Raw genomic sequence first — 13,741 nt, 5'->3', positions numbered from 1 at the left:
AGAATAGGGCCCCTCAAAGATCAACACGAACCCAACCTCCACTCCCGACACCTTCCCCTGCAACCGCAAGAAATGCAAAACTTGCGCCCAAACCTCCCCCCTCACTTCCCTCCATGGCCCCAAGGGATCCTTCCATATTCACCACAAATTCACCTGCACCTCCACACATATCATTTACTGCATCTGCTGCACCCGATGTGGTCTCCTCTACATTGGGGGACAGGCCGCCTACTTGCAGAACGTTTCAGAGAACACCTCTGGGACACCAACACCAACCAACCCAACCACCCTATGGCTGAACACTTTAACTCCACCTCCCACTCCACCAAGGACATCCAGGTCCTTGGCCTCCTCCATCGCCAGACCATGGCAACACGACGCCTGGAGGAAGAACGCCTGATCTTCCATCTAGGAACCCTCCAACCACTAGGGATGAATGCAAATTTCTCCAGCTTCCTCATTTCCCCTCCCCCATCTTATCTCATTCCCAACCCTCAGACTCAGCACCACCTTCTTGACCTGCAACCTTCTTCCCGACCTCTCCGTCCCCACCCCCTCTCCAGCCTATCACCCTCACCTTAACCTCCTTCCACCTATCACATTCCCAATGCCCCTCCCCCAAGTCCCTCCTCCCTACCTTTTATCTTAGCCTGCTTGGCACACCCTCCTCACTCCTGAAGAAGGGCTTATGCCCGAAACATCGATTCTCCTGCTCCTTGGATGCTGCCTGACCTGCTGCGCTTTTCCAGCAACACATTTTTCAGCCCCTCAAAGATCAGCAAGGTGGCTTTGTGTGGAGCCACAGAAAATGGGGGAGATACTAAATGAATATTTTGCTCAGCATTTACTGTGGAAAAGGATATGGAAGATATAGACTGTAGGAAATAGATGGTGACCTGTTGCAAAACGTCCAGATTACAGAGGAGGAAGTGCTGGATATCTTGAAACATTTAAAGGTGGATAAATCCCCAGGACCTGATCAGGTGTACCCTAGAACTCTGTGGGAAGCTGGAGAAGTGATTGCTGGGCCTCTTGCTGAGATATTTGTATCATTGATAATCACAGGTAAGGTGCTGGAAGATTGGAGGTTGGCAAACGTGGTGCCACTGTTTAAGAAGGGCGGTAAAGACAAGCCAGGGAACTATAGACCAGTGAGCCTGACATCGGTGGTGGGCAAGTTGTTGGAGGGAATCCTGAGGGACAGGATATACATGTATTTGGAAAGGCAAGGATTGATTAGGGATAGTCAACATGGCTTTGTGCATGGGAAATCATGTCTCACAAACTTGATTGAGTTTTTTAAAGGAACAAAGATGATTGATAGGGACAGAGCAGTAGATGTGATCCATATGGACTTCAATAAGGCGTTCGACAAGGTTCCCCATGGGAGACTGATTAGCAAGGTTAGATCTCATGGAAAATAGGGAGAACTAGCCATTGGGATACAGAACTGGCACAAAGGTAGAAGACAGAGGGTGGTGGTGGAGGGTTGTTTTTCAGACTGGAATCCTGTGACCAGTGGAGTGCCACAAGGAGCGGTGCTGGGCCCTCTACCTTTTGTCATTTACATTAATGATTTGGATGCGAGCATAAGATGTACAGTTAGTAAGTTTGCAGATTACACCAAAATTAAAGATGTAGTGGACAGTGAAGAATGTTCCTCAGATTACAACAGGATCTGGACCAGATGGGCCAGTGGGCTGAGAAGTGGCAGATGGAGTTTAATTTAGATAAATGCGAGGCGCTGTATTTTGGGAAAGCAAATCTTAGCAGGACTTATACACTTAATGGTAAGGTCCTAGGGAGTGTTGCTGAACAAAGAGACCTTGGAGTGCAGGTTCATAGCTCCTTGAAAGTGGAGTTGCGGGTAGATAGGATAGTGAAGGCGGCATTTGGTATGCTTTCCTTTATTGGTCAGAGTATTGAGTACAGGAGTTGGGAGGTCATGTTGCGGCTGTACAGGACATTGGTTAGGCCACTGTTGGAATATTGCGTGCAATTCTGGTCTCCTTCCTATCGGAAAGATGTTGTGAAACTTGAAAGGGTTTAGAAAAGATTTACAAGGATGTTGCCAGGGTTGGAGGATCTGATCTACAGGGAGAGGCTGAACAGGCTGGGGCTGATTTCCCTGGAGCGTCGGAGGCTGAGAGGTGACCTTATAGAGGTTTACAAAATTATGAGGGGCATGGATAGGATAAATAGACAAAGTCTTTTCCCTGGGGTCGGAGAGTCCAGAACTAGAGGGATTAGGTTTAGGGTGATATAAAAGAGACCTACGGGGCAACTTTTTCATGCAGAGGGTGGTACGTGTATGGAATGAGTTGCCAGAGAATGTGGTGGAGGCTGGTACAATTGCAACATTTAAGAGGCATTTGGATGGGTATAGGAATAGGAAGGGTTTGGAGGGATATGGGCCGGGCGCTGCAGGTGAGACTAGATTACATTGGGATATCTGGTCGGCATGGACATGTTGGACTGAAGGGTCTGTTTCCATGCTGTACATCTCTATGACTCTATTTATTGGTCATTTAAATAATGACAAATCCAAAATCACTAAGAGGAAGGATAAAGCTGTGGCTAAACAATTGAGTTGCTGGATTCATAGAGATATGCAGCACAAAAGCAGACAGTCAGTTCAACTTGTCCATGCCGACCAGATCTCCTAAATTAATCTAGTCCTATTTGCCAGTATTTGGGTCACATCCCTCTAAAACCCTTCTTATTCACATACGCATCCAGAAGCCTTTTAAGGTCATAATTGTACCAGCCTCTACCAACTCCTCTGGCAGCTTATTCCATACAAGCACCACCCTCTGCCTGAAAAGGTTGCCCCCAAATCCCTTTTAGATCTTTCCCCTCTCACCTTAAACTTTTGCCCTCCAGTTTTGGACTCCTCTATCCTGGGATGAAGATATTGGCTATTCACCCTATCCATGCCCTTCATGATCTTATAAATCTCTGTAACATCATCTCTCAGCCCCTAATGCTCCAGGAAAAAAGACCCAGGGTGTTCAGCCTCTCTCTAAAGCTCAAACCTTCCAACCTCAGCAACATCTTTGTAAATATTTTCAGAACCTTTTCAGGTTTCACAATTTTTTTTTAAACAGCAAGGAGATCAGAACTGTACAGAGTATTCCAAAAGCCAAACCAACGTCCTGTACACACCGACATCCCAACTCCTGCAATCAATGCATTGAATAGTAAAGGCAAGTGCACCAAGTGCCTTCTTCACATTTTTAACAACTGCAAATGAACTACTTGGTAACTGTACAGTTTCAGAAATTGTACATTCATTAACATAGCATTTTTGTTTCTTTCTATTTACATTAATTACTAATCCTGCAATTTCTATCTCTTCTACAATTATGAACAAAATATAGCAAGCATTTGATAAAGCCATGTGTGAAAGCAGTATAACAAGTTGGTTCACTGATCAAAAAAGAAAACAAAAGGAAAATGGAGGGTGATGATCAATACATGTAACTTCTCCCATTACTAATATGCTCCTACATCGCAAATTGTCCAAACGTAACATTTAAAGATGAAAACTGTCATCTTCAATACTCAAAAGGCCAAGATGGTGAAAGCCCATCCTGTTAGGGAATAAATGGAATGATATTGCTCGATATACAAGAGGGTTGCTAAATTTGATTGGATCTGTTCCTGGAGGTTTTATCATGTGATCGCCACAAGCCTCATCCAAAGAAGCCAGTTTCTTTTTTTCCCCAATATTTCTATTAGCAATTATTATGAACAGCCCTGCAGGGAGGTTCCACCATTTATTACAGTTTCACACAGATACTCATTATCAAGTTCCCAGACAATGAAAACAGAAGTGGCTCTCCTTCTTAATTTACTCACCCCCTCAGGTAGTTACAACAGGGTAATTTGAAAAAGGTCCCTAAAATTGATGCCTTCCTTCCTGACCAAATTAACTTATATTTTAAAAGGAGCTAATATTACCAGCATTTCTTTGCAATACCAAAAGTGAAAGAAATAATAATATAATATAATATACATATGCACAGATTAAAATAAAAAAGAGAGCCCCATAAAAAAAGCTAAAATATATGCATGGATTAGTCTCAGAGTTCACAAAAATAGACAACAGGCTGTTATATTGGTTGATAATTAATAATATTGCTGTTGGTAAGTGAGCAGTTGATTGAGATTCTGGGATTTGTAGGATCACTGCTAATTTTTTCTTAAGTTTCCTTTCGATAGGCTTGCTGCATTTAGAGCAAGAGATTATCTTTTGCTTTTAACCTGCAGTGCAGCTGTGCTCAATTGCTCTCCACAAGCTGAGGACTTCATAGCACACTAGTCCACTATTATGCCCACACCATGTGTTGAACACTAGATCTGTATATTTCTGGAAAAGTACCACAAAACAACTGCAATTTGTGTCTTGATGAACAGGAGACAGTTTTCTGCTGAAGGGCTGGGGGAGCAGAGCAGTCAACTCCTCTGATCTATTGTGACTACAGCGATCGCAAACTTAATTTGTTTTGACTTTAACTTTTGGAACATTGAACAGTACAGCATTGTACAGGCCCTTCATCACTCAATGTTGTACCAACCTTTTGTCCTACCCTAAGATCAGACTAACCTACATGCCCTTCATTGTTCTAATTTTCCATGTGCCTATCCAAGAGTTGCTGGCCAAAAGGTCTCCTAGTAGGTGAAAGGAAGCCTGGTGGCAGGAACCTGTAGCTAGGGAACACTGAAGTTGGTCCCAACATTCAGGGGGAGGCTGGCAAATAGGAGGGCTGGGGTTTGGGGCATTGACAATCTATGCTGCAAATGTCAAAGGCTTTCTTGAAGGGCTAGGGAAGAGGGTTAGATTCAGCTGCCCTGGCTCCATAATGAATGCTGAAAGAATCCCTTGCATTGGGCAGCAGACTACTGCCAACTCCCTTTCACCATCTAGCTTCTTTGAATTCAACAAGCTAGTGAAGCAATAGTTAACTCCAGATTAGACGTGAAACTGAGCTGTTGGACCTGGGCAAAAATTATATCAATAAACGCCACATATACCTACTGAGGGAGGTAAGTGCCCCAAAAGCCTCTGCTGCAAAAGTAGTGGCAGGCACATCTACTGCTGCTCTGTTTCATTCTCTGCATTTCAGTTATGAACACCACAGATGACTACTTTCAGAGCAGTCTAGACAAGCACAAACTCAGAGCCACGGAAATAGACCATATCTGTGCTTTGGATTCATCAAAAAGATATAGAATTAGTGAGGGCCACAGATTTAAGTGGTTAAAACTATTAGGAACATTATTGACGCCAGATCAATCAATACATCTTTGAGGTGATGGGTCAGCATAGCCAGATGCATTTTGTAATGAGATCATCTTGGATCAAGGGAGATCATTTTTTACGAGCAGCAACCTACAAGGTTGAGAGTTTTGCACCACGTGTTTGATAAGCATGGAGCAATCATCCAGAAATCTTTTGCTGATGCCTGAATTGGCTGAGGTTTGTGTCTATAGTTTTGTGTCTCTCCAAGGGGTTGAGTGCAGGAAAAGCAATGAATCCAACAAGAAACAGCATGTGTGGAACTAACGGATTGTTTGTATACTGTAACAATGGATCTCCACTAGGATGGACAGCAACCACACTTAATCCTTTTTCTGTCTGAAGGCCATCTTTTCAACTTCTCAGTCACACATGCTACCGGAAACATCCAGTTGGCATGACACAGAGACTGTGCCAAATTACTTAATGACCACAAACAACACAAATACAGAAATCACTGGAAAAACTCAACAGATCTGGTAGCATCTGTGGAGGGGAAACAATTAACATCGAATCTCATGACCCTTCTTTAGAACACAAGCAGAACTCGAAATGTTAACTCCATTTTCTTTCCACAGACAGTGTCAGACCTACTGAGTTTCTCTGCTGAACTCTCTCTGTTCTGGCTTGTTTCAGATCTTCATTGTCTGCAGTTGTTTGCTTAATTACCACAACTGGCTACCTGCCATTTGCAAATAAGTAGCCATTCCACCCCTGACTCAATCTGCACAAAAACAGCCTGGAGGAGTGATGATGCCAACAAATGATGTGCTGGCAAGCAGCACAAATTCCTGGGCTCACCCTCCTTTGGTATCACATTATCAACCATCAAAACTCTGCTTACAGTTTCTGTCCACCCATCAACCTGTCCTTCTTACCACCATGTATGAACAATGGTTATACAGATGAGTACCAGGAGTCCAGTGGCACACAATGAATCATATTCCAGCAAAGATTCAACACAGTAACAAAACTGGACCAGATCACAGAGAGCAAATGCAAAGTAAAAAGGAAAAAGGGCAAGAATTGTACCTTATTTTTCTTTTTAATTCTCAGCATCAGAAAATTCCTCCATTGGCAACCCTCATTACATTTTATTTAGGGCATGCAAATCCCCCAGAACCAAACGTCAGCCTCCTCATTTGCTAAGTTTGCAGTAATTATTCCTTTCCGTTCAACTGAGGATACGTCTTAGAAGTGTCAGATAAAAGCAAAAATACTGCAGATGCTGGAAATCTGAAAAATAAAAACACAGATAATGCTAGAAAAGTTCAGCAGGTTTGACAGTATCTGTGGAGAGAGAAACAGAGTCCATGATTCCAGTCCAGCATGAATCTTCAGTTCTGTCTCTACAGATGCTGTCAGACCCGTTGAGTTTTGCCAGCATTTTTTGTGTTTGCCTTCAAAATGTCACTGTGCTTCTCTGTTCATCAGCTAACACAAAATTTGTTGATGTCCAACGAATATGAGGCTTTGATCAGCAGGTCTGGGTTAACAACCTTTATAACTTGTGCATATGCCTAATCATTGATTTCAGCAAGTAATGGACTGTGGCAAATCACACGACATTGAACAACCCCTCCACTGGTCATCAACCTTTAAGCATACCTTAACATAATCAATCATTTATTTTTCAGGAACAATAATTGGATTAAATACTTCAAGGAATATGCTTAGTAATGTTTGGTCTTTTACTGAGCTCAAGCATCTCCTGGCATTTAAACTACATGCCCATACTCAGCTTTTAACCATAAAGTATTAGGCAGTGTTTATCAATAACTGCTGGGTGACAGAATTCAATAGGAAGCTCCTAACTAACTTGTATGAATGTGTGTATTTTAGCTGCAATACCTGCAGCTTGTACTTTTACTGGAAATGTCATCCTCATTTAGGGAAAAAAAAATAAGATAGCATGTTGAGTTTGAAACAAACTGCAGGTAACTACTGGCTCAATAATTAAAGAGAAGTCAAGAATAAGTTCAGGTCATCATTTATCAAAAGTTTGATCAAATAACAGTCAAACGATAAACAGTTTTTGTTTAGACAAATGTTTGAGAGATTAAACAGATCAGCATTTATGTATTTTACCACACGATACAGGAAATGACTGTAGCTAAAAATATTAACATGGTCACAACATATGATAAATATTGCAAATTATTTGTGTTGCTAAAATACCATGGTTTCACAACTGTTATACTTTTTGCCTTAAATGGCAAAAAATCTTCAAGCTTTCCCTGTTTGCACTGATATTGCTGATCTCACCCATGCTTTAAAAATATTATATCTTTACGAGAGGAGAAAACAGCTTGGATCAAAATGCAAAAGCTTGTTTCTGTGAATTTGTGCAATAAAGGATCTCACCCGGCACAGCTGGAAGGTGTGCCAGTGTTAGTTTTCCTGACTTTGTTCTGTTATCTGATTTCAGTCTGCAGTTGGTTTTTGTGACCTTGGACTAAGGAGGGGTAACTCTAACTCAGTTAGAGTTTCTGCGCATGATCCCTAGCCAGCAACCCAAGCTGAATGCATCCATATGTCAATGTCAAATAAGGAAAGGATCAGCTGGATTGGAATGCTCCCTGCAGTTGAATAGCTAGCTGACACAAAATGGCATGAATGACGACTGGTATGAGCAGTTTACACTGAAAATGCCCAGCCTGACAAGATTGCAGCTGCAAACAGATGGCTAACCTCCTCAGCATTTTCACATTTTCCTGCTTGTATTACAAATGTCCAATTTCTGGAGTACTTTGTCTTCTGTATTACTGAATAAGAGCCACTTGAGTGACATACTGGCAAACTACATGAACCTGTGGAACAAAAGCTGAACCTCGTAGGCGAGAGTGATAGGGAAAATGGAAAGCAAAAAGACAAAAAAAAAGCAAAAGAATGGCACAAGATAACATGTAACCATTTATTTCCATGTCCTTTTTCACCACTTACTCTGACAATGATTCCCATGCGCTTGCTCTCATAGGTAAATGGAAACACTTGCAAGATGCTGAAGTTCAGAATATGTCCTCCAGGTGTCCTCAGCTGCATAGAGGATTGGTCCCGGCCAACGAGAGTTAGTCCTACACACTCTGTCCACTGTACCAAAGACACCTGAAACACAACAAGGATGGAACATCACCCAAGCTGCTGGAATTCAGAGTTTAAAGGTCACTGGATTGAAGAATGATGGGGGAGGGATAGTTAGTCAAAGAAAACTAATCAACTGTCAGGTCCAGGTAACAGTACCATTTCAACAAGGCAACGTTGTAAGGTAGACAAATGTCTGCTAATGCTCTAATTTCCTGAGGGGAGTTTAAGCATAGCAATTAACATCAGTTCAGATTAGTTGTAGCAACAATCCCTTAGAAATTATGTTTCAATCTCTGCAAAGACTGATGACTTTCCAGTGACTGTCAAAGGATCACACAGGATTGTAAAATGTAAAACACGTGGTATACCAAAAGAAAACAAAATGTTACCTTAACACAATTTAGTAGGTCATTTTTACTTTAAACTGGATGAAAGAAATTCCTTGTGACTTTTAACATGTCTGATAATCCTACTCTATGGTTTATGTATCAAACTGTCTCTTAAGTGCACATTTCATCCTCGAGGAACCATTCTGAAGCTGTGTCAGTTCCCAATGGCTTGCTTCCTTTTCTTTTCCCAAACAAGTAACTCCCTTTGCCATAACTGACTTTCACTGTGAAGATCACACTGGAGACTCCTTCCCTCTAGCCTCAGCTTTTCTTACAGTCCATTTCGTATTCTGCTGAGTACTCGCAAGCTCCCACGAGTGTTTGGCATTGTGACCAAGTGTGAGCAATTTCTTCACTTCATTTGCCAGACCAGCTTCTTCCAAATCCTGTTCTGCGCCTCTCCATTGACTGCAGACCCACCTGGGAACTGTGTCACCTGGAGCTACAACGGCTTTCCGAGGACTTTATCTCTCTTAAAGCTAATCTCCATGCCAAAATGAATCAAATGTAAAATTGCTAATTAGCTATCTTCTAGATCAATAACTCTATTCCATCTTAGAATTAAACAGTGTAATATGTAACAGTTTATATAACACTCCATGGATTACAGAGTAATAGTCTCCCCACAGATTTCCCAACTGCTCCTGCTATTGTCTACAGGCATGAATATGTAGCACCTTCTTCCTTGAAAAACAGCCTCCGACCATCCCAACCCCCTCCCCCCCAACCACTCACAAAACATAACATTGTACTTGCAACAATTCAAAATGATATACACAGAGAGAGATAATCACAATAATGTTTTGACATACACTGATTATTGACAGGACTACATTCAAAATTCAGCTGTGGCACGGCAAAAGTTCAAAATCAGTTATGAGGAGGCAGAGACAATGAAATTCTCCAACCATCCATCTAATTTCAAGAATCAGAAATACTCTAATAAAATAAAACTCTCTGCCATACACCTTCTGAATAATGGGACAGGAATTTGAGGCTGGCATTTGGGGGCTTCAGCTGACATTCATTGCCATTAAGGTTAATCATCACTTAATTCACTCTGACAGCATTTCGATGTACTAATTATTCTGTCAGATTTTACACATTTTTCTTCTGCTGAAAACTGGGAGGTTAAATGTCACCACCTAATGTCATGCTCAGAATCAGCAAGATTGATTGGTTTATCTGTTCTAGTTACCTTACTGATCGTGAGGAGAAGTTTGCATTTCTGATTGACAATTATTGTAGTTTGTTCTACTGAGTTACTTAAAGTAACTACTGCTGGTGGGCCAGCAGGATAAGGCAGTATTTTAGCACTCCAGTCATTTATTCTGAGGGAGGGGAAAAGGGAAGGAATGGAGTGACAATGATTTTCCACAGGGAATATTCCACTTGTCAGCAAAGATGTGTTTGGGGAGTAGCTATTGATGATGGCACTGTTGATGATTCTATCAGTCAATTAACTGATGAGGTAATGGAGGCTGATAAGGCTGTGAACAGTCAAGTTAAATGTTTCCTGTTCTTTGTAGTTGGGTATACTTGGTCTTCCTTCACATTTTCCAACAATTGAGTCACTTCAGGAAAGGGGTGGAGTTGAGAGGAGGGGAAGATGACAGTTCTGAAGAATTGGTCTTCAATTACTCCTCCAATGCTTTCCCCAAATTCACCATGTCCATGCAAACTGACTGCAATTCCCTCGATCCAAATACAAATAATCTGTGAAGCACTCTGCCTTCTGAGCCTGATATCAACTGATTTTAATACTTCCCTCTCACAGATACTGTCACTCTCTTAAAATCCTACAAGTATGCTTCATCATCATCTCTCTTTTCATGAAACCTATCCTTGATCCTTCTGTCCCTACAAACTACAGCACAATCTCCAACATTCCGTTATTCCCCAAAGTCTTTGAACGTCACTGTTGTGTCCCAAGTACCTGCACAAGCTTCCCACTATTCCATGTTGAATATCTCCAAGAAAATGTCTGGGAAAGTCACAGTACTAAAACATCCCTTGCAAAGTCACACATTTCTTGTGATTGTGACTGTGATAAGCTATCCCTCTTCGATCGACCTACAGCTTCTGCACAGTTGCCTACATGATCCTTCAACATCCGTAAGCCAGCTGAAAAGTACTGCCCGAGATTGATTCCATTCTTACTTGAACCATTGCTCAAAAATCAGCTGCACAATCCCTCCTCAATTCTAGCTCTGAAGCCTCTCTGGAGGCTTCCACATTTGTCTCCTATGTAGTGTCCCTATATGACCTATAAAGACATCAAATTCCATACATATGCCAATGATACTTTGTATATCTCACCACCAATCTCTGGATTTTTTTACAATCTGTCACTTACCATATTGTTTGTCTGACATCTAAATTGTAAGAACACAAGAAATTTTATGCATAATTATAAGCTTTTGTCCAAGTGAATGGACAATCCCCTTAGTAGTTTGTTCAGAAGAGTGGTCACTGGATCTGAAACGTTACCTCTGCTTTACCACTTCTGCTGCCTGTCATTGGCGGTCTATTCTGCACATTACTCACCAATTTTTTAAAAAATGGCAAGTTGAGCCAAGCACTTCTCCAGTGACTCATGCTAATTTTAACTGTACATTGTAGCAACAAAGGTAACAGTTTAGTCTTGAAAGACTATCTTTGTAATGAAGACCATCCTGGAACCAAGCAAAGTCACTATTTTAGTGCATGCAATCCCTCATGGCATTCTAACATTTTTTCTTTAAATACACGAATTTGATTAATGTAGATTTAATTTTAAGTAGAGTAATATAAAAAGCTGCCAAGACTCTGCTGTAGGTAGTGCCATTCCTCTCTGTACCCCTGTCACTTCTATCTGCTGGAGATGGCTCCTTTTTACTCTGTGGTTTCTGAATAGCAACATATACAAGTACAGATCTGTACGCTAGATAACCCCACATCTCTAACCTTTTAAAAATATTAAAGCAGTTGATATATTTATTTCTTTTTGCCAAGTCATTATCCCTTAATTCAGGATCCAGCATACTCAACAGCTTTTGAGAAGGGACAAGGAAATACACAGCACGAATTTATTTTACAGGACTCTGAGTCCTGCACCTTTTTCAAGCAAACTTATGGGGAAAGCACAATGCTTTAAACACTTCAAATACAGGGAGGAACAGAAGTACACGACTAGGTTGTCTGTTCCCCAACAAAGATGGAATGTTTAAGCAGCAGACTTAGCAATAACTACAGGTTTGAAATTTTAAAAACTCACTGTTACTTTCCAAATGAGGGTTAAGGTTAAAAAGGTTTGAGTAGTAGTGACAATCAGAGTGGAGTTAACATCTGACCTCAATGCCCCAGATTAAAAGGACAGGAGAATCAACTAAGATTTGCTCCCTATCTTGTGTGTATGGATATTACATCAGCAACATCCAGTCGAGCTAGAAGTATTCTACCCACAACACGTCTGCCATATTCTCCAACTTCAACAGCAGGTCCACTGAACAAACGCTAGTGCACTGTTTGACATCGACTGTAAAAGCACTCAGGCACAACTCCTGCAAGAACCAACTGGAATGACCAGACATAGTCAGGATGGCTGAAAGCATTTCTTCTGCTAAGTTTTGTTTTCTCAATTGTAAGGAAGAGAACAAAGAAAATAATTAAAGAATGCTCAAACTCTCCTTGAAAAATGACAGCACTGACATTAGTGACTTGGAGGAACTTCCTACCTACTGACCAAAATGAACTACCTGTTCATCAAGCTTCGAATCCAACTACCTTAATGATTAGATTAATTACTTACAGTATAGAAACAGGCCCTTCAGCCCAACAAGTCCACACCGACCCTCTGAAGAGCAACCCACCCAGACCCATTCCCCTACATTTATCCCTTCATCTAACACTACGGGCAGTTTACCATGGTCAATTCATCTTACCTGCATATCTTTGGACTGTGGGAAGAAACCCACACAGACACAGGGAGAATGTGCAAACTCCACACAGACAGTAGCTTGAGGCGGGAGTTGAACTCGGTCCCTGGCGCTGTGAGGCAGCAGTGCTAACCGCTGTGCCACCGTGATGAGAAAACGTTCTAGCAGAGACAATGGGGCAGTGCATTGACACAGGAATAATAATCCAGAGAACCAGGTAATGCTTTGAGGAGCCAAGTTTTAATCCCACCAGTGAAGGTGGTGGATTTTTAATTCTAAAGAATTCGGGAATGAAAAGTTCAATGATGGTCTTTATCAATGGTCATTAAATATGCACCAGTCCTTTAGGAGAGACAATCTGCCATCCTTACCTTGTCTGAGCATGTGATTCCAGACACACAAAATGTGTGAGTGTGTTAACTGCCTTTGAAATGGCCCGAGCAAGTCACCCTGTTATATCAAACCAGCATAAGATCTTAAAAGAAATCAAACTGACTGGACTAACTGACACTGGAAATGACAATGGCTAACTCAGCCCTGTTCACCTTGCAAAGTTCTCCTTACTTATATCTGCAGGCTAGTACCAACACTCACAGAGCAGTTTAACAGACCAGTCAACAGGCTGACATTGATACATTCACAAAATCATACTTATCAGACCATGTCTCAGACACCAGCATCACTATCCCTGTACATGTCCTGTCCAGAAGTAATGACACTATGGAACATAATTGAGTGAGAGTTGCCCTGAGAGTCCTCAAAATTGAAGAAGCCTCATGGTATGAGATCAAACCTGGGCAAGGCATCTCTTGCTAATTACCCCTACCAATCATCTGATAAATCTGTACTCTTCCACATCAAACAGAACTTGGAGGAATCACTGAGAAAGAGTGCAAAATGATTCTGGGTGGGAGACTTCAATGTCCACTACCAAGAGTGCCTCAGCAGCAACACTACTAACTGAGCTGGTCATGTCCTAAAGGATATAGCTGCTAGATTGGCTCTGAGGCAGGTGGGTAGAGAACAAGAGGGTAAGACATGCTTGACCT

General features: G+C 41.6%; 1 protein-coding gene across 2 annotated transcripts in view; it reads right to left on the bottom strand.

The window, feature by feature from the left end:
• LOC132822908 (probable phospholipid-transporting ATPase IIA) overlaps positions 1-13,741 on the bottom strand; it is a 177,516-nt gene that overhangs the window by 62,623 nt on the left and 101,152 nt on the right. For both annotated transcript variants that reach the window (XM_060836310.1, XM_060836311.1), the window contains one exon: positions 8,246-8,407. In XM_060836310.1, coding sequence (XP_060692293.1) covers positions 8,246-8,407 — 162 coding nt within the window. The remainder of the gene's footprint in view (positions 1-8,245; positions 8,408-13,741) is intronic.

Source organism: Hemiscyllium ocellatum, chromosome 15 (assembly GCF_020745735.1).
Source record: "Hemiscyllium ocellatum isolate sHemOce1 chromosome 15, sHemOce1.pat.X.cur, whole genome shotgun sequence".
Classification (NCBI taxonomy): Eukaryota; Metazoa; Chordata; class Chondrichthyes; order Orectolobiformes; family Hemiscylliidae; genus Hemiscyllium; species Hemiscyllium ocellatum.
Note: the sequence above shows the minus strand (reverse complement) of the source record. Positions and strands in the feature narration are given on the sequence as shown.